This window comes from Homalodisca vitripennis, chromosome X (genome assembly GCF_021130785.1).
Source record: "Homalodisca vitripennis isolate AUS2020 chromosome X, UT_GWSS_2.1, whole genome shotgun sequence".
NCBI classification, from domain to species: domain Eukaryota; kingdom Metazoa; phylum Arthropoda; class Insecta; order Hemiptera; family Cicadellidae; genus Homalodisca; species Homalodisca vitripennis.
The window spans coordinates 82,164,338-82,190,436 of NC_060215.1; the positions used below are offsets into that span (position 1 = coordinate 82,164,338).

Consider the following 26,099-nt stretch of genomic DNA (forward strand, 5'->3'; position numbering starts at 1 on the left):
CACTGTCGAAACGACACCATAGCACCTCATAAATACATTTTAAATCTGTATAATAAAATATTACTGTTATGTAATGCATTTTAGGTATAGTGGTTTTCGCCTCATACTGCATCGACTTTTCCTCTTATGCTGTATGATCAAATCCTCGTACTAGCTATATATATATCAACACAACATACAACATATTATATATAGTTTACAACGTATAATTTAATGTAGTAATAATATGACTTTAACTGATTTAATTAATCTTAACTACATTTATTAATATTTATCGGGATTCGCTATTCGTAGAAATTGACACTCTATATATATATATATATATATATATATATATATAATATATATATATATATATATATGCCTTAAATAATTGTTATTTTGTTCAATGACATGTACCTAGTTTAATTAAATTAAATGTTTTAAAATATTTTTCTTGACGAGGGTATTTTTAATTATGAAAAACGTTTCACTCTCTTGAATTTACTGTTATTTTCATGTCAAAAACAGTTCATATGTATATCTTCAAACTTGTTTTGGCCTGATTATAAAATTTCCCAAAATTCTGCAAATGCCTACCACTCCTCGTTGGATGATCGAAATATTTGTTCTGTTTTTCGTCTCAATAAATGGTATCTTAAACACCAAAATAACACTTTAGTAATTCAAAAATAAATTATTTTAACCAACAACAAATTGCACAATTCCATTGTGAAAATTGTAAGCTATTTTTGAAGTTAATAAGTTTGTATGACTTAACTTCAGAAGGTTTAGATGAATTTTGATAATACTGGGTATATTTTGAAGATATACTTCAAAATTAACAATGACGTAAAATCTGCAGCAATGGTTGCAGTTGAACACTGTTGGAAATTGTCCAAAAGTGGTGCTGGAATTTGGAAATATGGTGCCAGGAATATTGAATAAAATATTTGTCATGTTGAAAGTAATATATTTTGTATACGTTATAGAGATCGAATATCGGTTATAAACATATCTTAGAGTTGGTTAAAACAAACTTGTATATTTAATTATTTTTAATATGTAACCTCATAGGTCCGTAATAATATTATCAAACGTAATAATATTATTTAATATTATTATTATTATCAAAACAAAACGCTAATACGACGATAGCTGTTATCTATGCATTATGAAGGAAACACGACGTATGATTTTTTTGTATATTACTGAACAAATGTCCGGAAAATTTTGTTTCTTTCATAATCGATACAATGTTCACAATTTCCTCGCTAGTACATTTACGATTACGCCCTTTTTTGAAGGTCATTGTTAACGATGGGTGTGTTAAGTTATAATGTAAATGTCAAAAACATTTTAGCCTCACTACTGTTAAATGTTACTGTATTTACACGAGCAATTAACTAAATAAGCAATACTAAGCACTTCGAATCAACCGTAAATGTGTCAAAACCAGGTTTGCAAAAAATAAATGCTGCTTAAAACGACCGCTCAAAAAATATGGAGCCTTGGTTCTTTCCTGTTTATGGTACTATAAATTAAACCCACTATCAAGAAGGAAGTAGTTATTTGCTTTGTCATAAATGTTGAAGAAGCGCACACATTTTTCTTCTTTGCTATCGGTAAGTGAACGACCACAGACTGTGATAATTAGCATACTACTACTTCTTTACTTTAGTTACTTTGTTGCTCAGAAGTGTTTAGTTAGATATAGTTTAAATATATTTTGTTGTTTGAGTTACTTTTAACACAAATATTACCACATTTATAATGTCAGTAACTGTGTGAATACTTGTATCAGATTTATTTACAGTTTTCCAGCGTGTTTACCGAGTTTTACGAAGATTTACTGAGGTATTTGAAGATTTTACAAATCTGATTATTAAGGACTTATATTAATAAACTGATTATAATCATTTGAAACAATTACAATATTAAAGGTATATTATCAATAGTCTATAAACGGCACAATTAAAAATTTACAAAATGAACTAAATTTGACTTTATAGCAATATTTATGATATACTAAAATCTGGTAAAGCAGGATTATTTTCATTATTTATATATTTGGCCTACAATCTTCTACGTAAAAATTAAGTGCGTAAGAACTTGCTGTATTTTTGCTTGGTATAAAATAAGCTCATAGCACGATTCAAAAATACAGTAAGGCATATTGCGTTATCAAATTAAAACGAACTGAAATCTTTCATCGATGAATAATATTAAAATAAATCAAACTGCCAAGCACATTTCAAGTATTGGTAGTTAATAAAAAAATGTTTGTTATGTAGTCAGTCATCCAGAATTGAGCACTGATCTAGTTGAAACAGACGGATACCTAAAATCCAACGTTTTTATTTGTAAAACAAACATTTGTTTATATAAAATACTCACACTCAATCCATCACGTATTAACTTCTTCAAGAAATGCTTAGTTTGTTCCATGAATTGAGATATATTTTAAGACACACAAACACGAGCGCGCGAACACGCGTGTGTGTGCGCGCGCGAAATACAACCCACTCGTTTATCATCGTTAATAAAAAAATTTAAAATTAAAAAAACAACAAAGTGAAGAGTCGCAAAAATTGGTTTGTGCTATTCTTATGAACTCTAGAAATGGGCTAAGAAGTCTTGTTAGCACCTTCGCTGTAGAATCGCAGAATCTATAAAAATTGCGAGAAAGTGGAAAACAAAATATTTACACAAGACGATGTTAGAGTTACCGTAGTTTATCATTCAGCTTAAGATTGTCTCTAAAATTTTGTTATACAAATACAACGTATCAACGATTATTTATCGAAAATCAGAAACCCATTAAATTATTATATTTTACCTGTATAGGCCTCAGGCTATATTAAATGTTAAAGTTTGGTGCAATTTTAAGTGGATATCGCGAAACGCCACGAAAGCGCGTAAGCTACATTCAGTTAGTCACAACAGATTTAAACCAAGAAATGAGTTGGAAACTAAGTTCCATAACTCAAACAAATTTTTAGGTCCCTTAGTCCAGCCAATCTTTTACTTTCCAGAATCATGTTTCCCATAGAAAAGTTAAGCGATCTGGTATTACATATGACTGTATTGTACTTAGGCCTTATAATTGTGGCAAAAGGTAGAACTGAATTGATGTTGAAGACGGCACTCTACAATTTTCGTAAATTACTTAAAGGCTAAACTAACCAGCACCTCAAAATTCGTTATCCAGTTTATTGAATATTCTCTCTCAGTTACAGCAAGTGTCTAATCTATAGAGACTGTAATATCTTCAGAAATAGACGTCTATTTTGAATTGCACTTTGCTTCCATATATAAGTCTTTTCCGGAAAATTAGTTACGAAAAAATGAGTTATAAAAATATATAACTTTAACATTGGCATTTGAACCACATCGATTGTCGCTAGTCAGTCTGTCATCAATAACCTGGTAACTCGCTCGGTCTGTGGCAATTGCGTTATTCCTGAGTTTATTATCAAAAGTATATCCGACATCATTGTTCTTGTATTATTGCTCAGATGGAGATTGATGGCAGAACAATGATTGAAACTTTCTGCCGGTACTTCCAAAACCTTTTGACAATCTCCAACATAACATTTTTTTTTTTTTAAGAAGCGTCCTTCTCTTGTATTTTCTTGTAACCTTACTCGCTGGAATAAATCTTTAGAATAAATTCACTGGATCTGCTCTTAGGAAGTACATCTAGAGTAAGATTTCCAGTGGAGTGTATCGTGACATATTTGTTGCCAAGTCATTTGTACTCAAAGCTCCATTTTGTTCTGCAATTAGACCTTTTAGCATTTAGTTCCACCTTTACTTGTAAACCGAATCTTTCGTTCTTTACTTCAAGTTCGGCACTTTACATCTTTCAAGATATTGGTATTCTTTCACATCCCAAATTGACGTTATCTAAACACGTAAGTAGTGCTGTCTTTGCAGTTACCAGGAACTTGGTTCTTCTTTTGTGCATCGCCCAATTTATTAACAACAAATATTCTTATATATCAAGTTGAAAAAGTAGCAATTGCGCTCTTTACAACAATCTTAAAACACGTCTGTAAACTTGGCTTCCCAGACTTGTTTCAAGTTTACCATCTTAGGCGAAGAAGCTTGGTAAAGTTCTAAACAAGCTTAATATACTCCTGGGGTTAAAACGATCTAACCCCAATTGGTAAGCTTTTACAGAATGTGAAAATAGTATGTAAGCTGTGGCAGTGTGACAAACTATCACACCCAACTTAATTTTAGTAAATCCTCCCCTTTTTCAAATAAATATCATGCTTGGGCTACAGTACTGTTTTTGACATGTAATTTTTGAAAGTTCAATCGGTGGCATGCCTTTCACTACTGGTACGATCTGTGAGATGCAGTAGTGAGTGGTAGCCTCACTTGAACCATTCTGCTTTAATTAACATTTAATAAAGAATTTAGCAACGAAGAAATACATTTTCTTAGTAAAAATTTAGAAAGAGATATTTGTTAAAACTTGTATTATGAGGCTATAGTAGACTAACTTGTATATATCTACAACGGTTTTATTCAGAGAATGGTATTGTATACTATTGGTATTGTATGCATTATACTATATAAGGAACGCCGGTGATTCTTTAGGTGTGTGTATAATTTATTTTGTTTCTGTTTTGTTACAGACAGACTTCTAAATCAACCATGGCTGTAGCCCAATTGTGTTTTGTGATAGCCATGATGACTGGGAGTGCGTTAGCAAGGAATGGGTACGGGACAGAAGGAGGCAACTGCCTTAAACTGTCCGCGATGAGTAAGGGCCTGACCGACGTATGTATACTATATAATTGTTATATTTATTTTTAGTAGTGAATTGCAGTATTTACATTATTAAAAATAGTTTTCACTAATCACCTTTCTCACTGTTAAGTTTTGTTTTATGTACCTTTAAGAATACGTTGTTATGGCTGCTATTTTATCTTTGTAATATAGTCCAATCACGGTAGCAAAAGAAAAGAACCAGACCCAATTATATTATTGTCTCATATTGCGCAAGTAATAATGAATTTTAGATATGTGTGCCAATCTCCTATATACTGTATGTTTTATGACACACTATACCCTCTATCAAACTTAATCTGTGAAGAAAGCCTCTTTTAAGAACGGCCACCGGGCACCAGACTTATTTAATTAAATCCAAGGGATATTTTAATCCGCTTGACATTTAATCCTCCTTCATCATCATAAAACCTATTCACCACACCAAGTGCAAGCACATTAAAATAAACAATAATAACAATTTTTATTTCTAAGAACCAAAATATCGATAGACTTTTCAGTATTGGAGTATAAAGTTTAAATTAAATGGAGTTAGAAAATAGTTAATACATTGATCGTCATAAAAGGTTTATTTAAATTATTGCATCATGCTAAAATATCATTTTTAATTCTACTATTTACATAATTTCATGCCAAAATATGGTAAAATCCCCTCCTCCGCTTCCAGCCATTCCATCCTCGCGTGATTATGACATGTGTAGCCCACATGTTCTATCTTGTACACTCCTTTCATCAGTTGTATTGTTCCGTCTTATTTAACTGTATGTCGATAATTTATGTTTTTATCCTTATTAGTCATAACAAATTCAACAATAAAAAATATTGCCAACCACCCAATTTTTGGTGATTCTCGGCTACGCGCTTGAATCTATGACCTTAGCCGTTTATATGATTTTATATTATTGTAGTAATTGTGTTTGCAATTGAATTTTTCATTCTAATTCTATTTTATTTAATATGGCTACCCTCACCCGTTCTCTGGTTTTCGATATCGTCCGTATGTATAATGTGACGCGCAGATGTTCGGATACGACACATTAAGGCATAACTACTTTATGTGTACACGATCTACAACGGGAAACTAGAGTTTTCGTAGGTACATCGAAAGCCAGGCTTACTTCCCAGCCTCTGGAACTATTCTCCAGTGTACTATACTGCCTAATTTATATTCATAGTCAGAGTATGAGCCAGATGGATATCCAATGTCAGTTCCTCGGGTAGGCCGGACACCAGGTTTGCCAAAGTTATCTATGAAATTGACAGAGATAGATCTGAAATATAAAATGAAGACTTTCCTTTATTCCGGCTTGAACAAAAAAAGTGATGACTTAGAATTATTACAAAATAGGAAGGATGATAAGTTGCAGTTTTCAGGTGGGAAGCATGTTGTACACGAGTGTGTGTGCCTGGATTCCACTCACTAGTGTCTGCCGCAGGGGTCGTCACTTTTTAGAAATTCTCAGCTTACGATAATTCCTTGCATACCAAAACTTTAATTTTTTTTATTTCGTTTATTTTTTCCTTAAAGTTACTCCAAATCCACTAATGAACTACTCTTATTTATTTAATTATTTCACCAACACAGTTTTGGTACAATGTACAAATTTTTCGCTCTTGTTCCTTTTAAAAATACGTCTTCAAAGTGCGCACTTTATTGAAAATTTCTCTTCATTAATTGTTAAAACCTTCTTTGAATCACGTATCTCATCACCAGATACGTCTAAAACCAATTTACATGTTCAATGAAGTCAAAATAAGACCAAAATTCTTTGGGGATTGTTTTTTTCTCAGATAGTCTTGCTTTTATTTGGGTTCTGTTACACATAAACTCTTATGACTTATACACTTTTTAAATTCCCTTATATATCGGCACACAAAAAGCACACTACTACAAGATGTACAATCTTCAACAGATCCAAGTACGTAGACATATGGCTGCCACGTCAAATTGGCGTGATAAATACGAATAGTAGGGTCCTTTTAATGTCATGAATGATGACTAATTTGATCGATTCTTAATTAAGCAGCCAGCCTAGGACATTTTTACAGATTCCAATTTATTTAGAACTGGTAGCGCAATTGAAGATATTACATCAAAGTTGTCCAAATTAAAGAAATATTTATTATTATTTCAGTGTTTAATAACAGGTTTACAGCATAGTCACATGCTTAAACACGATAAAATATTGAAATTATATTTCACATGGCATTGTGAACAAGAGATTCTTTAAGTATTGACTGCACATTATATAATAGTAAATATTAAAATATGAAATAATGAATTAACTAAATTTAATCAATTATAATTAAATAAAAATATTTAATATTAGAACACTAAAAAGATCAAAAAGTCAAAAAGACCATTTATAAGGAGTCTACACGTCCAAAACCCAACCAAATAGATTTTATTAGCATTTATAACACTGCATTTCACATGCTAACTTGATCAATATATGGATTTTTGGCCCCGAAAAAAGATTTATAATTTTCTTTGTAACTACAGTATCTACATAATTATTTATGGAACTTGTTCTATACAACAAGTAAAACAGTATGCAGTTCTTTGTCAGATGAAAGTGATACAATTCTTATGAAACATAATCACGAAAATGAAGAAAATTTAGAAATCTTTTTAGAACTTTGTAAACAACCAGTACTATATAAAATCCAATTTTTATCATACACGAGGAAAGAACTGAACTATTTGTAGGCTATTTTAACTATCAAAGCATAATAGGCTACTTCATTATCTCTTGTTTGTTTAACCAGTATATATATATATATATATATATATATATATATATATATATATATTTCTTAATTATTTATTCCAACACATTACTGATCACTGCCAAAGAGATCAATAAAATCATGGTTTTTGTTTCAGTATTTTTGCGACCAGCCCTTATTTATTAATTTCATTCAGAAGAACGAACTCACCGAGATGTTAGACAATATTTGTGTCACTGTTTTCCCTCTACCTGATGATCCGAACACGTTCACTCTTTATCTATCCAGGACATAGTAAGTAAATCATATTCATTATTCGTATTACATTCTATCATTCATTCTGTTGTACGAGGCAGATGGATGAATTTTAATGTGTTGGAAGAAGATGCCCGCAATAAGGCATGTCATTAGGTAATTTCAGATCTTGTTCTAGTATTTTCGTACTAACAGACCGAATGTAAATATTATAAATAATGTAAATATTTGAAAACTGCTTCATATAAAGCAATTAGTTTTTAAACCTGCCTCTGTAGATCCAAATTTTTTATGAGAAATGGTCAGATCTATTACTACGACAGTTATGATGTCTTCTTACAGTCCAGAGCGTGAGCGGACCGCGCACGACCAGGCAACACGCAAACCGGCGTTAAAATAATAGTGGTTTACAAAATTGCACGCTCAATATAATAACTTTAAGAGCTCCATAGCTAATATCGAATTGTTTTAATCGCCCGGTCAAGAATAAAAGTGGTAACTTGAAAACTTTTATTCGTATAATTCAAAAATTACAGGATAATAACATAACTCGTGTAAATATATTTTATAAAATAAATTTGTCTTAAACCGATAAAAAATTTCCGACTACGAGTTTCCAAAGTTGCAGTTTGGTTGAAAATCAGCAACACAGTTACATTTTTTCGTTGTTATCGAAATAAAAAGTAGAAGTTATTCTTTGTAAATTATATGCTTTATGTGTCTAAACGCAGAAATAAACTAGCTATTTTAATGTAACTTTACAACTATTTAGATCGTGATTATGTACAAACTCGGATATCGATACGATTTGATCGGAGAATAGTAGAGCGGTATGCAGGGCGCTGCGGCGACGATGGAATCTAGAACGGCGCTATTTATTGTTACAAACCCATGTAGTCACGGTGCGTAGCTCTCTTTCAAACTACCTCATAACAGCATGACTCAATAGTAATATAACATGTCTAATACAACTTTTATGCGTTGTAAATATTTTATTATTAATATGAAAATTCAAGTTTAAATCCTCCGCCCCCCAAATCTTACTGCCCCAAACCTGAGCACAGACTATCACATTCCTAGATACAGGCCTGGTTAGACTGCCATGAATTACACATTAAAGAACATCACTCAACAATAGTAACACCATAAATAAAATGTTTCTTATTATTCTGCTCCATACTATAATAGTATGGACCACCAGTTTAATCGGTGTAAGGTACTGGTAACTTATATGTTTTATATATATATATATATATATATATATATATATATATATATATATATATATATATATACATATATATATATATATATATATATATATATATATATATATATATTAGATATGTATTAATTTAAATATTAATAACAAACAGTCAAGTACTAAATTAAATTATCAGAGTATAAGTATTAATAATTATTATCTGTAAATCCCGTACTCTGTCGGGCACATATTGATCTTTTAGGTTAATATAAGAGTTGCTATATTGGTTGTATGGCTACTAAATTGTTTGTCCTATATAGTAAAGAAAATAGAGAGTAGTTTTATTCAATTTTGCAGAGGTTACAAAATGAAGGGTGTAGAGGAATAATGAGGAATAATAAAAATAAAATATGAAATAAATAATTCAATACAATCAGCTGATTGTGCTCAACAGCCTTGTGGTAGGATTGCAAGGAAAAACTAAGCCTATTCCATGTGTTTTATAAATTATTATAAAACTAAATTTTGATTTTACTTGGTTCTCCACACCTTCTTCAATACTTTTGTACCCCAAATACTGACAACTCAGTAGAATATAAGAAGTAGCCAGGCAGAAACCTCTTGTAAATGTTGTATACTTTTGAATGGTTTCACTTTGATATCAGTAACACATGTTATATTTTTCAGCTGTGATGGCTCCAATGAAGTTATTACATTTGTTGGAACTGACATGGAGCAAGGGGTTTTCAGACTAGCAAGTAAGTCATGAATATGGTGTTTTGGAAATATCAATTAAAGTTTCATTTTTATTAAATCTGAACACAACCTTCCAAATCTCTATAGTTAATTACATCATAGTTAATAAATCTACTTTTACAATCATAGTCACAAGTCTTCATTGCAAATTTTCATTAAGAGTACTGTAATAAGTTAGCATACGCGTAATAACGTTTTATTCAGTGATAATTCTATGCAAACATGAAATAGTTACAAAATTCAACTAATGAGTTAAATGTTAAATTTAAAAGATTATAGTTGTTGGATAAAAACTTCTTTAGATATACAAAGGTTGGTCCAGTAGCGGCTTGTAGGCATTGTTCCTTAGTTATTGATTGGTCTGAATTTTGGTTTCATCTGGAAGGATATTCCAGTATTTTGCACCTAACTAAGTTGGCAGTTTATCGTAGATATTTAATCAATGGACAAGCATAGTTGTTGGCTCTTCTTGTTGTAATATTGTGGACGCCAGCTCTCTTTGTTTTTCGCTTGCTTATACAGATGACTACTTCCCGGATGAAGAATCTAACTAATGTGATTGTAACATAGCTATGGTGGGAAGGATTGAATCAGTATGAATGTTGAGTTTGGCTCCAGTTCATCTTCCTCTTAGTGCAGCATCTGGTATCTGATGTTACTGACTTGACTCCTAGAATCTGGAGCCATGTTCATCTGAAGAGCTCCAAAAAAGTCAATGACGAAGAAGCTCAAAGCAACCAATTTACCTCGTTTTGACATTAGAAACACCTACATTACAAAATATATATAAAATAGTGTAATCCAGGTGAGTTGATCATTCTCCTTGTCTCATCAGGTGCACAATTAATTGAGTCCACTACATTGTTTCTGACATGATTTTTAAGCAAGGTGGAGCAACCGAGTTTTCTACACATAATGTAGCTATAGTAGGAAGGATAGATTTAAGATTCAATATCAATGTTAAACAATAATAAGAAACATTGCACCTGATTAGACAATAAGAAAGCAAATTCTCCTGGATTACACTATTTTTATATTTTGTAATATAGGTGTCTCTGATGGCAAAACAATGTAAATTGATCATTTTGAGCTTCTTTCTCGTCAACTTTTTTTCAATCTCTTCAGACGAACATGGTCCAGGAGTCAAGTCTGTAACAGCATCAGATTCCAGACACTGCACTAAGAGGAAGGTGAACTGGAGCTAAACTCAACATTCAAACATAATGTGATGATATTTAAGTCTCTAATTCAGTTCTTACAGGATTCCTGTTGATGAGATTGGAGGGAATTTGAGTAAGTCATATGAATGAGCTAGAGTAGTAAAATTCTTTGGATGTTTCCCTTGAAGGGGCTTCTCCAGATGGCTAGATCGTATATGTTTCTAAAATAGAGCAAAGTAAGCAGTTTGAACCATTTTGGTATGGCTTAGCAGCTTAATTAAGTCTATTTAAGTGGTTACTAGAAGCTTAATTTATTGGAGAGCTGATCTATGTCAGTGTTCCAGGACAATTGGCTGTCTATTAGTATTCTGGTGTATTTTACCCAAGGGAATATCCAATCCTAATTTTAATTATTAAAGTTAAATTAATTATATTTTCATGGTAATAATTAGAGAAGGGTTAAGTTTTTGTCATAAAAAAGTTATATTTCCAAAATCTCGGAGGGGGATGCACCCATGGCCCTCCTCTGGATCAGCCACTGATTTTACCCAGTGCACTATTCTTATTTCAGGTGCTCCAGCTATATCATGTCTTTTCTTGCCAGAAAGATCTGTTAACTTTTGCTCTCGTTAAAGAACAAATCATTCACAGTACAAAATCCTAGAGTTTTATTCAACAGACCGTCAAATTGTTAATCAATATTCTAATATTGCATATATAATGGATGAAAGTATTTCCTGTTAAATTGCACTGTATATGTATTTAAATATTAATTTTTTGATTCCAGAACCTGATGTTACCTACTCGTACACATTGTTTGGATATGCTGGGTGTAATACAGACTTACTCTACCGTTGCAGAGAGTTTGGAAGTAAGATGAGATACCGTACTAATGTTCATATTGAATAAGAAACTAGTTTCAATCGGTACCATCTAATTTTTCTGGTTCACACTTCAATCAAACATAGTTAAAACAATCAGAATCTTGAGATTTTTCAGTCCCCCCCCCCTGTATCATCTTCAGTCAAGAGATGTTAAACTGAGTTGCTGTTTACTTCAAACACAGCGAAATTTCTCAAGATAATAATTGTATTGGCAATGTTTTGGTGCAGAGTGAATTAGATACTTATGAATAGCAATGGTATTGGCTATGTATACCTAAGAACTTTGTCTCAACGTTATAATCTAGGATATATGCAATGTGTGTAAAATATCCGGATACACCCAAATATTTTTTAAAATAACTCAAATGGAAATCCAAAACTTTTGCAATCTCTACTGTGTGGGATACTTTTTTGTCATTTCACACTTACAGGGGACATACTGTTTAGGGTATCATCAATATTACTTATGGAAGCCAATGCACTGTGGTACATCACTTTAAAGGTTATTAGTTACTAAATTGAATGCCATAAACCGCATCCTTAAGAAATCCCTGTTTCACAAAATAGAGCAATTTGAGTATTGAAAATTTTACTGGTGCTTGACTATTCAATTTTATGTTGGTTCTTGCCTCAATAATATGTTAAAATAAATTTCTAACATATACAAAATGTTCAATTGATATAAAACAAGATTTTGATTTCAAACTGTTTTAATTGTTTAAAAAGGAGGCTACAAAGTATAAGTCAATTTCCATTCACCACTCACAAACAATTATATTTAATATTTTATTAATTTAAACTTACAATTACATCTGTAAATTTCCTATTGAAAGTGCTATATTTTCTGAGAGAGTGATTCCAAAAGCATCTGTCCTATGCAAAATGGCGGTCATTTAAAGATGCAATACTGTTCTTATTTCGACATCAGCCATTTTGTAATGATTAAAGCTAAACTGTAGTTTGGGGTATTATGTTCTGACAATAAAGATCCTTAAAATTATATACATATTGCATTTAAGTTTCCATGACATGCCCCATGGGCCGCCGCCACAATTTCCATGTGTGATGGTTATTACATAAAGAAAGTAAATGAGATAGCCATATAACATTGTGTTAAGTTTATCGACATTATCTGCTATGGTTTAAAAAATATTAAAGTGTTTCCAAATATTGTACACACTGGATATTTAAATTATATGTTTTCTCATCACAAGTATATTTGCAAAAATAACAGTTAAATGCTCACACTATAGGCTTAAGCTGTTATAGAGCCAATTTAGAGCAATTGAAAGACTTCTAATTCTGGCAAATTCAACATAAAAAGTAACAATTAAACAAGATAATTGGAAAATGTCATAGGGGAGAACCTACAAATGGACTCAAGCAATTGAAACAAACTATTATTCTGTTAATTGAGTTAAAATTTGAATGATTGTATAACTTTATTTAAATATAACGATCCATGCGTATCTGAAACACCACTTTGCTCTACATATTGAAGGATCAACATTTTATTCTGATGGGCAGTGTAAAGTTCACTCCTCCCCTTCTAAAATTACTGGTGAGGGACAACTACAAACTTTTTAACAAATAATTACTATAGTATTGAAATGTAAACACTCAACCACAGTAGAGTTGAACTAAATACAACATAAATAGTACTAAACTAAAGCCTTATATTTTTATAGTCTACTACTTTGCAGGAGAGATTTTTATGGATCACTGTTAACTCTAAAGTGCCCTGAATATAATTTTAACTGATTTGAAGTTTAGTTCACAGGGGAGTAACTCAAGTGACTTATATCTGAGATCAAATACTCTTTTAACCATGAGATTTTCCTATGTTTCTAGTGAGTGACGCTGATGATCCTTACATTTTTGGATTTTCCACGGAGTGCCGCCCCATCGGATTGTCATGCCTTAGAAAAATCGAAGAGATAGTAGCAGATAACGACATCCCGGATGTAGACTTCTATGTTCTACCCAACAAACTGCCAAACCGCTGTGTTACTGCTAGGCAGTGTGTCATTCCGTCCAGCAACAACCAATTTTATAAGACTGTAGGTTTACCTGGACCGGTATCCTATCTAGTATGACCTATCTAGTAGTTTTTAAGCTAAATTTAGTTGTGTACAATATATTTCCTTTAAATCATGTGTATTTTGTTACAAATAACACTATGATCACTAAATATAAAAGGAAATAAAAATTGTACTAGGTGTGTTCATTTAGATTCCTGTTATTGTTTATCTTCATATGTAGAAAAATCTAACTAAAAAAAGTAATGAAAATTAAAAATGTATAGGTTTTTACTTTAAAGTTATGGCTTGAATCAGAAAACTCACTTCATAACTACTCTCCACGCTTGATTTAAAACATTAAAAAAGACTATGCAATAATTGTATAGGTATCATTTCATTAGATATGCTTACTTTAAATCAGAATAATTAGTTTAAGAACAGTGGAAACTTCCAGGGTTCATTGGCGTTCCTAGAACTTAAGTTTAGTAACAATTATCCTGTGTGAAAGGAAAATTGAGGAGAGTTCCCAGACAGTGTATGAATCCAAAAAAATCCTCAGTAAGATGCATTACTAGAATCTCGGTCAATGATCGAAGGTTCCTTGAAGATCAACACCCTGTAAGAAAACAAGATTTTCCAATAAAGACAGAGGACAAATTGGAACTAGATCTAAATAGGAAGTTGAATAAAAAAAACTCATCAATTGGAGACAATAGTAATGGTATCTAGAGGCGGTATCTTCGATGGCGAAGAGGGAGATCAGCCAAGCAGCAGGGAGGTAGAAAACGGAAGTGAAGAAGGTTATTATTCAGTTTTTTTTAAGCTAAGACAAATTACATTGGTAGATTATTGATGGGTTTGTTTAAAATTATATGATTGTAGTACACTGCCTAAATTATGAGATTAATGGTTTTTTTATTGCCAAGAATGAAAGTGATAGTAAACAATCTAAATAGATCTACTGCAGCCCAAGATTTGATTCAACAAATGTGACAAAATCTGGTATATCAGTTGTTATAAATTCAGAACAAAATATTAGAATGACAGCAAAGAATCCTGACTTGTTGATAAGATTCACTATATAGCTATGAAAGTGTCTCCATCTTTAGCTGGAGTGAAAGAGAAGAATGGAAGTAGGGCAGGATTTGTGTAGATGGAGATAAATGATGTGGTAATCTATGGATGATATATCTCCCCAAACTTGAGACCAGATGAATACATTTCCTATATTGGGCATGCGTAGCAGAGTATTTGTTTAATATCACTTAGGTGATATTTTAATTATTACTTATTAATTAGGATTTAATAGTATTTAATTTTAGGTTATAATTTCAATCTATTAACATTACTTAAAAACAAGGTTATCGTGATTATTACTTCACGACACTACTTTTACAGTATTCACACCTGACACCATGTTTAATATCACTTAGGTGATATTTTAATTATTACTTATTAATTAGGATTTAATAGGATTTAAATAATACGGCACATGTTCACAACACAATGTATTCTTCTAAGCATCTTCTTAAATCTAACTTACATGGAGCTGTGTGCCATTACAATACTGGTACACTGCCACATTCATATCAATATAGATATGTACTATATAAAATATAAAACATATTACCAATATGTAACAGTATTGGGCTGCACATTGACAGAAGCATTATAATAACTCGTGACATTAATACAAAATGTTCACTATGGAGCTCTTAAACAACAAATTAAGAGGTGACATTGTCATTGAATGTATTGCAAGTGAATGACTCCTTGTATATAATTATGGTGCCAATTGTGAGCCAACTTTTAACAGAGGAGCAATTATATATTTGACACTGAGTAATGCACGAGCAGCTTGAAGAATTAAGAGATGGCGAGTTCTGAATGAAGATGAAAGACTAAGTGATTGTCAGTACATAACTTCTGAAATAGAATCTGAAAATAAGGAATAACCAATACACAGGAGACTGGAGAGGAGAAGCAACTAGATAGAAAATCAAGGAAGAGCAGCTTCATCAATTTGTCACAGAAATTAGTAACAAATTAATGACCTTAGATACATTGAATTCCAACACATGTACTAATAAGTGCTTGTGATAAAACCTTTCAAAAAAAGAGGCAAGTAATAGAAGAAAACCAGTTTATCAGTGGACAGAAACTATCGCAAAATTAGGCGTGTTTGGCTATCAATAAAAAGAGCTATAATTCGGACAAATAAGAGCACAATCTCACGAATGAGAAGTGAATGCATGTGCACGAAGAGTATGTTATCATGTGCAAGGAACATTAAGAAAGGAATTGCTAAAGAGAAGAAAATTGTGTGGTAGAAAGTACTTAAAGACAGGCAATGACATACAGGGCTTAGGGGCTATAAGATAGTCATGAAAAAGTTTGAATTGGCAACCCATCTTCCTGCTGCGGAAAAGATTTAGTTAGTCAAAAGCTCATTCCAGTTCATCCACACAAAGAGTGGCCAGAAGAACTGAGTCAGGGGGATTTTCATAACTTCAAGTGTCACTCGGAGTATCAAGGAAGTTTAAGCTGCAGGACCAGTTCAACTTCCTCCAGAGGAAGTTAGAGCTTCGGACCAACAGACTGCTTTGTCTACTTAATTTCCTGAGAAAGCTCTTAGAAGACCTTATACTGAATAGATTAATAGAGAAGCATGAGGATTTTCCAATTCTCAATTTCGTTTTAGAAAAGGCTGATCAACGGGAAATGCAATATCGAGGGTCATGGAATATGGTAAAGCAGTAAAGGAAATAGCAAGTAGGCATAGAAAACGTTGTGTCCTTGTAGCAATAGATATGAAGAATGCCTTCAGTTATATGGAGAGGGATTATAAAAGCCTTAACCAGAAGATGAACACCGTTGTATCTGCTCTGTATTATCCAGAGCTACCTCTCTGATAGATGAATACATATGGTAGATACCAGAGTGTAGATCACTTACGGTGTACCTCAGGGGTGCCTATTAGGTGCCCATACGTGTGGAATACTATGACCAGATCTTGCTCACCTGGATGCCACCTGGAGTAGAGATGGTTGTGTTTGTTGATGATTTGGTAGTCCTTGTATAATCAAAATCTAAGGAAGGCCTTGAATTACAGGTAGAATGGGCAATAAAGGGAATAACTGGACTAACATAGTTCAATGATGATAAAAATAAAACTGAAGTTAGCTCCAGAAAACATGGAATCAGTGCTTCTTGTCAGTAAGAGGAGAATGCCAAATATTACCATTAAGCTGGAAGGTATGGAAATCAAAACCAAAGAAGCTGTCAAGCACCTTGGGATGTGGATTTAAAAAAAACATAAAGGTAGGAACACAACTAAAGAAAGTAGCAGATGCTGAAAGCTGAAAAAACATCACAGTCTCAATGTAGGCTTATGCCAAAATATTAAAGGACCATAAGACAGCAAAAGGAAGACAATAGGATACATTGTGCACTCTATCATGTTGCATGCATCACTTACATGAATAGGAGCAATACAGTATCAAAAGCATTGCAACATCCTGAGCAACATGCAAAGGAGAGTTGCTTTATACAGAATAGTATCAACAGAAGCAGCATAAGTAATTGTAGGTATCACTCCAATTTACTTAAAGGTAGAGAAGGGGAACAGGAATTACAAGGATCGGATCAAAGAGAGGTACCAGGAACATCTCATCTGTAGGCAAGAATGATGTCAGAAAAATTAAACAGGAACTGCTTATGGGACAAGAAAACTTTCACAGTTACCTAAAGAGATTACATCTCACAGATGAGGATGGTTGTTGGCATTGTGGTAAATTTGATACTGCAAACCATACCTTCTCTGAATTCCAACAGTGGAAAATGAGCAGAGAATGTTTGAGCAACTTCATTGGAAATAATTTAATACCGAAAAAAATTGTAGGTCATATGCTAGGAAGGAAAGACAGTTGGAAAGCGCTTGCTCTTTGTTCGAAACATCCTTCAGAACAAGATAGAAGATGACAGGCTAAGGACGGGCCAGTGAATGCCCTGTTAAGATACCCATGTAAATGAGTCTTAAGAGGCTAGACACTTCTAAGGCTGAGTCGGGGACATCCAGAAGTACAGGCTTCTGGTTGTTCGTTAGGACTTTCTAACCTCCTACATTCAGGAAAAAGAAATTTAAATGCTAACTAAGGTAAGAAAAGATCAAACTAGGGAATTATAGGATGTTTTGTTAAATGTTTATTATTGAAAATAGATAACTTTAAAGGGTAACAGGTTTTCAGAAATTTGCCATTGTTAATGTTACAAATATGTTTGTAATACTATGTGAAGAACACTATGTTTCAAGGACTGGAATTTATCTTTTACTTCAAGTGCTAAAAACAGCATACACAAAATTCTAAACCGATTAATATTTGGTGATGAATTCACCCAAGTCAAAGTTGACAACAGACCAAGTTGTACGTCAAGAAAACTCAAGCCTATATTTGGGGTTTCAGAAAGATTAGAACATGTACTAATCTTGTCAATGCACTAACAAGCACACTGAACAACACTCCCATACATACCAAAGAAGGTGAGACACTGTGATCTTAGGATGGTTACAATACTGTCTCTGTTTAATTATTCAAAGACACACATGTGACAGAGGTGTTCAGATTACCTGACTCTGCACAGCCCCTACAAATTTGGTTATCATCTTATTCTCACTACTGAAGTTTATATGGCTGTCTCAGAAAAGCCCTTGTTCTGATTTCTCTAAATGGCTGAAATATCACACCCAAAGTATGAGACAACCGATTTGTTAAATGATCCTACAGATAGGAAGATAGAATTATTAGCCTCGACATTGCTCTTCTAATAAAGAGCCAGCCTCAATTACTGTTTGCAATATTTCACAATATTGTCACTTTAACATCATGCAAACATTACAGCAAAGATGTCTGAGAACTTCAGTATCATTCAATAAACAAGATAAGATCTGATTTCTTTCTAGGTAGATAACTAATCTAATATATAACTACATCTATGTTAAAATAAACAAGTCACACCTCTCACATAAGTCAGGAATCACAACAACCATTTTGTTGTTGAACTCCACCAACATGCAATTGTATGTTCTTGATGCAGCAATGCACGTTGATTAATGCCCATCTTTAACATCTTTTCAGCCAAGATTATATGCAGATGTCAGACAAACCACTGACATTTTGCTTATGGATTGAAAACCAGTAGCCTGAACATTTTGAAATTTAAAAAAATTTCCTACAAACCAAAAGATTTTGAGGAAGTTCTTCAGGATGGAAAGATCATTAAATCCCAGAGAAAAGTCAAGCTTCACCTTCAAGAAGCAGGCAAAACTGCTGGGGCAAGATTGATGGCTGGTCAACAGATGGAATCCTACAGCTTGCAATCAAAGACATGTCAAGTAATGCCCCTGCTTTTGGTCACACCATCCATTATCTATATCAGCTAATTTATTTTTCTTATAACTCGAGGATACTCCCAATGTCTCAACATCTTATATTTGAGTGGCCATCAAAACAAAACTGAATTAAGTATTACACACTCCCTCTGTTAAACAATTACCCAAAGAAAACTATCTAGTTCACATAATAAACTGGTATGCCCACCTAAAGTAGTTTCTACTACCAGCAATTGACAGCCGATAACAGAAAAAGGATCCCATAGATGACACTCCACTCAGATGACAAAGGTAAAGATGGTATGTGCAAAATAACTGAGAGATGGCTACTTTGATGGGGGACCTCCTAAACCATCAAATAATGAAGGAAAGGAGATATCCACAGCATCTTGTGCAAGATCTGCCATGAAAACCTACTACAACCGATGCAAAAATATGTTCAATGATGAACAATACACTAGGAATCCTTGATCACATATATAAAATATGCACAAGAATGATCTCAACAAGATGCTGCGGCTGTATTCACCATGTACATATGTGACTTCATTCATGAACATTTAGGATAAACTATTTGATAATATGGGCACTCAAATACTACATGAACTATATGATTATGAAGCAGATCAGATAAGTGTAAAATTGGGAGAGAAATAATTAGAGGAGGAATCCAAATTTCATAAAAAGCCACATATTGTAATTTTCTCATCTACATAGGACCAACTGATAAAAAAGCCTTGGTATATTCCCTGTCAAGCCACTGGCTCAAGCTTCTCTGTCAAACTACATTGCCAGAAGAATCAGTGAAGCAATAAGCAAACTAAAATACTCCAAGGCCAGATTTAAGCTCCATGACCAGGCTCTTTGTGAAACATTTCATATTTCGCACTGTAGACCAATATATTAGGGTATTAAGGGTATAGACTCTTATTCAGGTATAGAATCATTCTTTCAATGCTAACTTCAATTTCAACATTATTGGGCTAAAAAGCAGCATCAAAGAGTTTTGTTCTCTTCTGTGCCTCTTATGTCTTGTGTCGGATATGATATAGTCAGTTTATTTTCATTTTTCTGCATTAGTCTCGAAAAGTAACTCCACTAAAAAGACTGGACCATGACCAATAAGTAATCAACTGCCTGCCTTAGTTACATCCTGTTTGGTGAAGTGACCTACATTGGCCAACACTTGAGCCTTTACAAGGGATTTTCCAAAGCATTGCACAGGGTAAAGTAGTCATAATTCTACCCTGACTGTACTCGTATGTTTGACTATAGTTCATATCACAGAACAACTTATTTTACAGACTGATTTTGACCAAATTAGGCTATCTTGAGGCAATCTACCTACAAATTATTTCCTATGAATGGTTTGCCATCATTTCCTAATATTAAAAGCAATGCCACATCCTTTTCTGTGTGTAGTACAAGACCTTAGAAATAGGTTTAGTTCATGAACATTTGTTGTTATATATTATAGGAGACATATACTAATTGTTCCACATTTTTTTTGCTTTTTGATGGCCTCCAAGAAAACAATTAGTTGTCAGCCATGCTGGTTTTGATGGATGTTGGATAGAGAAAGGTTTATAAGTATCTAACCATATGTTTTAAGGAGAGGCCAATCTCCCTTATAAGTACACCCCCTCCTTTTCCCTTATAAATGTTTTTACAGGTAATATGGTTTTAGTTCAGAAAAACCAATCATCAAATAATTAAAATAAGTGTCTGTTAATAAATTACAAAGACTTACTATGTGGCTGAAAACTACATTGTTCGCCTATGCCGTTATAAATACAGTGTGTCAACAAAGTCATGTCATAACTGTCAACTGTCATGTCACTTGTCAACTGTGTCAATTGTTTATAACTGCTAAATTATTAATCACAGGTCTTTGAAACAGATATATAAATTAGCTGTTTATAAAGTTTTATTTCATCAATTTAGTTAACGATTGTCATCATCTAGTAATGGGTGGCTAAAGTACTTTGTAACATCAGCGTGATTCACCTAAAATAAATGTTTGGTGTGCTATTTCCCGGGAGTGTTATTGGTCCAGTTTTTTTGCTGGTAACACTATTAACAGTTTGATCTATTTTGATATATTAGAATACTATGCTCTTCTACAAATTAAAAATGGAAATTTGATTTTTCAACAACGAAGGAGCCTCCCCACTATGGCAAAATTGTTTCGTGATTTTTTAAACAAGACATTGCCTGGAAGTTGGATAGGTCGAGGTGGGTGGAAGGTTTGCCCATCATGCTCACTTAACCTTATCCCTTTAGATTTCTATTTTTGGGGCTGTGTCAAAAACTTAAGTTTGTAGTGAATATATTTGAAATATTGATACTTGAAGCAATAAATTAGAACTGCAATTGAGTCAGTTACCCCATAAATCCTGAGCAAAGTATGGGGGAGATCAAAGTTCCCTTGGACATTTGCAGGGCTATTCATGGTGCTCATGTTCAGCTCAAATAACTACATAAAACTGTATAAAGTACTCTTTAATCCTATGTTAATCTCATTCTTGTGCTGTAAATAATTTTGTAAATATAGTTATTTAAAAGTGTGTCATGGCTCTGAGGATACATTATATTGTTTAGGTGTTTGGCAGGTGTTTTACAAAAATATTACCTATGAAAAACTATCATTTGTTTTTAATCCTATCAATAGTGCAGCTGACAATATATTTGTTTATTTATTTAATCATCTATCATTTCATGAAAGACTAAGTTGTGAGCTTATCCAAAACTATGTAAATGGATCTTGGCTCCTGAACTAAAATCTAGAAATCGTAACAAAATCTTCTCTCTGCAAAATTTAATTGACATGCAGTACAAAATTTAGTTTAGTATTAGAATCTATATATTTAATTCCTTAAGCGAATCGGTCCCCAGGAAATGTCTGTACCTGTGAAGAAAATAAAATAGGTTTACAAGATCAATTTTAAAGATCGAGTGCCAAGGATGGTGGAAAAATGATATAACAAAAATTACCCGGGCTCCATCCCAATGGTGTCTGAAGTTGAAGAAGTCTCCACAAGAATATATTCGTTAAGAAACAGACTGAATTTGTCAGGTGTTCAAAGTAAACTTTATAGTGGTTTATAAACAGATGTTTCAAATATATCAGCTGGTGTGAACCAAAGATGATATAAACATTGTGTATATTATTGTTTATTGATTTTACTATTCTATTTAGTTGAAATTTAGGGTGTGAATTTATGCAAGAGTATTTAGGAACAGTGTGCAGTAGAGGAAATATGGTTAAGGATAATTTATATAAAGGTTTCATATTTTATTGTTTATTGATCTTGGTGTTCTGTTTAATTGAAAACATCGGCATGCATCGTAATTTGGGGAAGAGTATTTAGGAACGATGCACAGCAAAGAGAATGGTTAAGGACAATTTACAACAGAGCTGAACAGGATTGTGAACATTACCTCTGATCAATGTAAACAATGTCACTATGAATAGTGTTTTTAGCCTCAATCAAAGCTGCACGCGTTACAGTGCACTTCATTTTTTCGGTGAGTCAGTGAGAGGAAACTTTAAATGATGTTGCCACAATGAACTGGTATGGCTACCTCAGCCCAGAACCAACCCTGTTGTCTTATTGATAACATTAGAAAATATAATAGTGCTGTATTATTTTCAGGTTGTACTAAAGATATACCTGTCAATGGTTCTTATACTTTTAAGGTGCAAGACTAGATATATAGGTATATCTCTGACCTCTATTCTTCATATGGCCTATTATAACTAATTCATCAGCTGCAAACAACATCAGATTAGGTAGATTAGTAAACCAAAATTTGAATGGAGAAACGTTAAATTTCTCATGGCCGGTGGTGGTACAAGCACTGGTGTACACATCATTTTGGAGTGATGCGAAAAAAAGAAATTTTATTGTGAAGGAAAACATTGAAAACTAAAGTGGCAACACTGTGCACGGAAATAACAGCAAGACGTAGTACAATAGTTTTCGTCCGTGATGTTGGTAATTATGCCTTTTTAAGTTGGCAATACAATGCAATGAAACACACAACAATTGAACTAGTGAGTTCATCTGTGACACGTGTTTAAAGCTGTAGTCCCCGAATTATTATTTTTCTAATAGAATTTTTGTTAAACAATAGTCATAATTCTTTTGTAAAATAATAGAAAATTAATATTCCAATAAGAAGAGCTCCTCCTCCTTCATTGCAATGTCGACCATCACATCTACAGAGCTCAACAGACTAAATTATTGATTCACACCTGATGATGGCATCTTTCGATGTCGAAAGGCCTCGTGATAAAATACACAAATTATTGGAGAATTGTGAGTTTTTTTTTGTAAAATAATAGAAAATTAGTCATAATGTTAACAAAAGAAGAAAGGATTTTCGCGTTAAAAACATTTTATAAAAGTGCTGCTACTGCAGTTGTTAATGAATGGGGAATACACTTTAGATCAAAACCACCGTCTAGACAAACAGTGTACGACATACAAGATAGATTTAAACAACATGGATCTGTTATGGATTTACCAAGGTCTGGCCGCCCAACAACAGTCTCAACTGATGACAATTTATTGCGGGTATGTTTAGCTGTAACCAAAAGTCTTCGAAAATCAACCAGACGATTAGCATCTGAGCTGGATTTATCACAAAGGTCAGTGCAAAGAATGTTACACAAACAGAATTATAAATCTTACATTCCACGTTTATTACATGGGTTACTTGAAGATGGTCCAGATCGACGACTTCAGTTTTGTGGATTGATGCTTAACCAACACAAACATGATCCTAACCTTTTTAATAAAATTATTTGGTCTGACGAGGCCAATTTTAAGTTAAGCGCACAAGTTAACAGACATAACTGTACTTATTGGTATACTGACAATCAAAGTCTTTTGTTAGAGCAACAGCTGAATCAACCTGGTGTGAGTGTTTGGGGGGGCAATATCATCATTTGGCGTACTTGGACCATATATTTTTGAAGGAACAGTGACAGGAGATAAATATTTGGATATGCTTCAGAATTACGCGGACTCATGACGTTTGCAGAAAACTTTCAAGAAATTTACTTTCAACACGATGGTGCTCCATCCACCACATTACGCCACTGCCGTTCACGATTATTTAAACGAACGTTTCCAAAGAAAAGTTATTGGTCGAAGGACAGATATAAACATGCCCCCACGTTCACCAGATATCACACCAATGGATTTTTTCCTATGGGGAGTAGTCAGGGACTCTATTTATTCTTGAAAGCCTCATACTATTGACGAACTGAAAGACTACATACATGACACATTTTATGATTTGGACAATGATCCCACACTATGTTGTAGAGTATGTAACAATATTACAGAAAGACTTCAAAGATGTATTAATGAAGACGGAAAACAATTTTAATATAAAAAATATTTGTAAGTATTGTTTGTAATAAAAAATAATTTCAAATAAATCTAGTCTTGTTATAACCAACTGTCCAGTGACTTTTGCGCCACCCTGTATTTACATTTTATTCATGCTGTTACCATGGAAAAACGCTGCTGTAATCAACCCACTACAGATGAGATAGCTGGAGTGTTCATATATAGAGAAGGAAAACCACCTTAATATTCCAATGCTGTATCTTATGATTTTTTTCTTATGGTGAGTTGGGCTGGGATAAGGAAATGACACGTAATGAAGCAAGAAGAGTCTACGCAATAAAAATAGCTCTGTTGCAATTTGTAAGTTATAGAATAGTTATTAGAGGTGTCGTTTGTTACCCACTTACATTCGAGTGAAAAATATTTCAACAATATTTGGTTGATACCAAATATTCAACTAGACCCAAGATACCAGTGCAGATTCAACTAGTCTTAACTAGATTCAACAGTGTGGACATTTGCCATAGTTAAGTTTTATATAATGTTATAATGGCTGGAATCTGCTCTCTTCTTCAGGTTTCAAACCCTAAAAATGTAAGGTCAACCTGGATACAAGTCAAAGATCAACTTTGTACTGAACACACCAAAAACAGTACAGTTATATGTTGTACTTGAAATAGGATGAACATATTGTCATGTAAGAATAGAGGAGATTTTACCAAGAGGAAAGGGAGGTCCAAAATGACCTCTCGGAAATTCTGTATTTCAACATAAGTAATCAATTATAGTAGCCTATTACATCATTAGCTAATATTATGCCTACAAATCTCAAACATTTTATTGAAATATGTTTAATAACGTTGTTCTTATATTTAAATTATAAGTAAAAAAATAACAACAAAAAGAGAAGACATTAAAATATACAAAACAACAAATATTTTATAATTTGTATTTAATAAAACACAGAGACAAAATAAATAAGCCTTAGCCTGTTGAGGAGTAGCTGAAAGTACTTCCAAAGAGTACTGACAGTTATAGCCGTTTTATCCCAAAAGAGTAACGACGGTTTTAAACGATCATCATGGGATTTTTCAAATAATATACTATGGCTGTTTACATTCTCTAGTGGTGTTCTTCGTTATCATTTCAACTGTGAAATGTTCACAGTAATTATTGATGTAAGGTGCTGGCTCCTAGCTTGACACAACATATAACCACAGCTTTTCCGCCAATTTTCTTTAATTTTCTCGCGCCAAGACCATTTATATGCTATTATATCCTATTGACAAAATGGTTATAAAATAAATAACAATTAATCAAAATGCTGCTTTATGTCTTCAAATACAACATGGAGTGAGAGTAAAATAAAATAAACTGCTTATGAGTGCACTAATTGTGAAGTAGCACATCACATTTTGCATGTACCTGTGTTTAAAAAATTATCATACATTGCCAAAATTCAAAATGAAACAGAATGTACGGTTTTAAAGCCAAGAAAGTAATATAAGGCAATAGGAATAATAAGGTAATAAGTATTGATATTTTATGATGTTTA

At 33.0% G+C, this 26,099-nt stretch overlaps 1 protein-coding gene across 1 annotated transcript; it reads left to right on the forward strand.

Moving 5' to 3' along the window:
- The first annotated feature begins 1,614 nt into the window (after positions 1 to 1,614).
- LOC124368536 lies at positions 1,615 to 13,985 on the forward strand. The gene is made up of 6 exons (XM_046825777.1): positions 1,615 to 1,836; positions 4,629 to 4,773; positions 7,670 to 7,806; positions 9,659 to 9,729; positions 11,675 to 11,758; positions 13,623 to 13,985. The coding sequence occupies exons 2-6, from the start codon at positions 4,648 to 4,650 to the stop codon at positions 13,865 to 13,867; spliced, it is 663 nt and encodes a 220-aa protein (XP_046681733.1). The 5' UTR covers positions 1,615 to 1,836; positions 4,629 to 4,647; the 3' UTR covers positions 13,868 to 13,985.
- Positions 13,986 to 26,099: the final 12,114 nt, after the last annotated feature.